Genomic DNA, 3,619 nt, shown 5'->3' with positions numbered 1-3,619 from the left:
CTTGCTCAGTATCCTGTTCAATATCGTTCCTTCGTATTATTATTCTGGTGTCGATAATTAAGAACGATTGTTTTCACTTTCTAAAACTGCTGATGACTGTGTATTGTCCATTTGATGAAGATACACCAAATGCAATATTAAGGATAACAAACGCTTCTGGCAACATTAACAAGAAAAAACTTCAAATAGAATTGACAGAGAGAATACAAGAACCAAAGGAAAATTCAATTTAGAGTGATTATGGACAAAAGAAAAGGGTGTCGTCGGGGTTCACTGAATCCTTAGTCGACACGAATTTCTCCTACATTGACAGCGAAATTTCCTATGATTTTGATTTTGTTTCACTTTCGAAAGTTACAATTTTCCTCCAACTTTTCTGAAATCTAAAAAACAGCATTACACTTGGAAAGAAGAAAAGAAAAAACAACAACGATTAAGCAAAAGGCAGACCTCAGGAGAAAGAGAGGGCGTGGGTGCAGTGGAAGTGTCTGTTATGATGCTTGAAAGGGGCACTCATTCATTCATCCTTGTTGCATTCATTCGTTAACGTAGTTGGAAGTGGGGACCGAAGTTTCTCCTTGCTCCTTCCTCAAATCAATCACCACCACGCTCACATTATCAGCACTGTGCCTGGCCAAAGCCAGCTTTGTCAACAGAATTGAGGCATCCGAGCAAGCACGGTCGGAACCATCTGCCGTCACATAACCGCCAGGAGACGGCGGAGTGGGAGGCTTCTGGGACTTCAGACACATCTTCACCACCCCACAAGCAGTTTCGTTTGACACCACATCCCACAGTCCATCACTTGCCAGAATCAAACACTCGTCTCCATCACTTCGCTCTGTCACAGTCACCTCGGGCTCCGAAATCACGAACGGTTTCAGGTAGTAGTCTCCTGAACAAACCGAAGTAACACTACCATTACAACTTCACAAACCACAAGCTAAGATGAAGTAACATGAACAATAAAAAAAAAAACCAAGCTTGCCATATTGGGCAGCACTGGTTCGTTCATTCATTCACTCATTCACTTGCCTATGGCTCGAGACATGGCCAGCACACCCAGCACTCTTGGGCCGTCCCAGTAAATCACGCGCCCTCCCTTGGACTCCACTCGGAGCAATTCGTCGGGGCGGTCAGGCTGAACAACAGAAAACGGATCGAAACACTGTTATACGTTAAGTAGTTACTTTGTCTGGTATTTTGTTAGCTTGGTTATTGGGAAATGAAATGAAAGGAAATTGGGAATTAGCAGAGAGAAAGAGTGGTACTTTGTGATCAGAAGAGAGAGGGATGGCAACTCCGTTGCGGCAGAGGACAGCACGGGAATCACCGCAGTTGGAGACGACAATTTTGTCCGGGGTGAGGACGGCGATGACAGCAGTGGATCCAACAGCGTCGCAGTGCGGAGTCTGGAGCTCGCACCTGCAGTTGAAAGTCTGGTTGCCCTGGCTCCGGCGGAAAACCTCTTCGTCCATGCGAGCGAAACCGCTCTGCATCAACAATTTCCACTCAAAATTATCGTCCTCATCGAGAATCTCTTCGTTCACAATCTCATGTAGCCGCTCCTTGCACATGGTGGCAACCTGCGGAAACAACAAAAATAGAAATAATGAAGAGGAGAAGAGAGAAGCAGATCCATTAGCACTAGTTTAAAAGAAGAGTGTGAGAATACAAACATGAGAGCAACCATGGCCGTCAAAAACGCCAAAGTAGTGAAAGCCATCCAGCGAGAAGAAAGGGCGCAGGGCAACGGAATCCTCCATGTCTCTCCTCCTGCCGCAGACAGAGGTGACCCCATACTTGGGACACTCTTCATCTTCGGAGGAGTCATCATCCGACAACGATTTCGTGTCGGAAACATCCTCGTCGTCCTCCTTGACGAATTGGGAATCCTTCTTCATAACCTTGACTCCGGAGGATTCCTGGTCATTTTGAAGTTGATCATCAGTGTCATTGAGATCGAGCTTGGGGCGCTTCCGAGAAGACTCGGGCACGGTCATGTCAGCCATGTAGTTGAAGGGTACGATGTCCATAGCTCTGCGGGTGGTGGAAGGACGAGAGGAAGAATCAAGAGGGTTAGGGGTGTCACCTTCTCCTACAACTCTACAGCAAATCCCAGCCATTGAGAGGGTCTTTATAGGCGCGAAATCAACAGAGAGAAAGAGAGAGTTTGTTGCAGTAGTGGTAAACTGTAGAGATAGTTAAACTGTGGAGGGAGGAGAGAGAGAAAGAGATGAACGCTCATAGGAGGAGATGAAAGGCTTTTGCGGAAGGGGACAGTGCCATTGAAATGGGATTGGGGGAGAAAGGTTTTCTAGGCGGTGAGAGTAAGAGAGATAGAAAGAGAGAGAGAGCAATTGTTCACTTGGCCTGGGGGCCACACGGGCAGGCTGCCCGTCACCGTCAGGGGCACCGTATGCCATCTCCACCCTTGATCACATCTCTCCTTCTCTTCCCTGCCCTACACGTGGTGGCTCCTTTTTCTCAAATCCCTACGTGGCACCAATCATTTCCTACCACGGTAGCTCCAACCCTTCTTCTTTTCCAGACACGCATGTGGTCCTTTCCCTCTCCCCTCTTCTCCCTCTTCTCCCCCTTCTCTCTTACCTTAACTTCACCTCACCTGGTTTCCGTTTCACCCGCAAATTATCATTTATTATTTTTGCATAATATCATATCTCTCTCTACCTTATATATATCTCTTTACTCAAAGAATGCAATTTAGTTACTACTAATGGCTAAGTAATTATAAATTGTTATTAATAATTGTTTATAGAAGAATATGACTACTAACTAAATTGCATTCTTTGAGTAAAGTGTTGTTCCACTTTTCGATCTCCTAAGACGCTCTGATGGGGGATGTCACCACGTGGCTTCATACGAGATTCTCTCTTTTGTACTTCCTAGTCACGCCGCTCCTCTTCGTGTGTGCACCACACACCTTCTTATTTACTGCTTTCATTTATCCAGCGCAGGAGAAAAAATAATTTAAACAAAAACAGAACATAGAAAGGAAATAAGGTAAAAGTAAAAAAAAAATTAATTTTAAAATTAACAAACACATCAAATAAAAAAGAAAAAGAAACCTAATGCATTCAGTTTTCTACAATTAGGAAGAAAAAAAAATTTACACAAATTTATGTAATTGATTATATTGGAAGACATAGTTATCTCAAAATATTATTAACTAAATTAACTATTTACATACTTCTTCTTTTTATAAGATACTTTATATAAATTATTTATGAACTCATCGTTTTTTTTTTCTTGTTAAGTTTTAATGTATTATCAGTATAAAATACTTCTAAATTATTATATTCAAAATATTAAACATTTAATCCATACTTTATCAAAACTATATAAATAGTTGTTATAAGATAAAATAGAAGATGGGGACCATACATTTTGCACGCTACACCTGTGAAAATCATTTTTAGATAATTAATTCCATTTTGATCAAAAAAATAGCTTTGCTTTCACATAATAATTAGAGAAAAAAATCATGAGTGAAAAAAAATGTTCAGAAATTTGAGAGAAATTTAACAATAACATGGGTTGAATATAAAAAAAAAATTGTTAGAAATATATGCATATGAATGAATAGTATTTAAATACA

At 41.4% G+C, this 3,619-nt stretch overlaps 1 protein-coding gene across 2 annotated transcripts; it reads right to left on the bottom strand.

Moving 5' to 3' along the window:
* Positions 1 to 204: 204 nt before the first annotated feature.
* Positions 205 to 2,674, bottom strand: LOC137815010 (probable protein phosphatase 2C 24). Of its 2 annotated transcripts, none has more exons than XM_068618014.1 (4): positions 1,680 to 2,674; positions 1,272 to 1,586; positions 1,036 to 1,168; positions 205 to 895 (listed from the first exon to the last, which is right to left on the bottom strand). In XM_068618014.1, the coding sequence occupies exons 1-4, from the start codon at positions 2,124 to 2,126 to the stop codon at positions 537 to 539; spliced, it is 1,254 nt and encodes a 417-aa protein (XP_068474115.1). In that variant the 5' UTR covers positions 2,127 to 2,674; the 3' UTR covers positions 205 to 536. The 2 variants fall into 2 exon arrangements, with proteins under 2 accessions (XP_068474115.1, XP_068474116.1); XM_068618015.1 differs by having other exon boundaries at positions 1,036 to 1,141.
* Positions 2,675 to 3,619: the final 945 nt, after the last annotated feature.

The sequence above is a fragment of the Phaseolus vulgaris genome, chromosome 1 (assembly GCF_000499845.2).
Source record: "Phaseolus vulgaris cultivar G19833 chromosome 1, P. vulgaris v2.0, whole genome shotgun sequence".
NCBI classification, from domain to species: Eukaryota; Viridiplantae; Streptophyta; class Magnoliopsida; order Fabales; family Fabaceae; genus Phaseolus; species Phaseolus vulgaris.
Note: the sequence above shows the minus strand (reverse complement) of the source record. Positions and strands in the feature narration are given on the sequence as shown.

What these genes read in the sequence shown, in the direction of transcription:
- LOC137815010 (XM_068618014.1), bottom strand. Translation starts at nt 2,126, where the DNA reads ATGGCTGGGATTTGCTGTAGAGTTGTAGGAGAAGGTGACACCCCTAAC. An exon ending in ACGGCCATGGTTGCTCTCAT is followed by an intron (nt 1,587 to 1,679) that starts GTTTGTATTCTC and finishes TTGTTTCCGCAG; the next exon opens with GTTGCCACCATGTGCAAGGA. An exon ending in CTCTCTCTTCTGATCACAAA is followed by an intron (nt 1,169 to 1,271) that starts GTACCACTCTTT and finishes AACGTATAACAG; the next exon opens with TGTTTCGATCCGTTTTCTGT.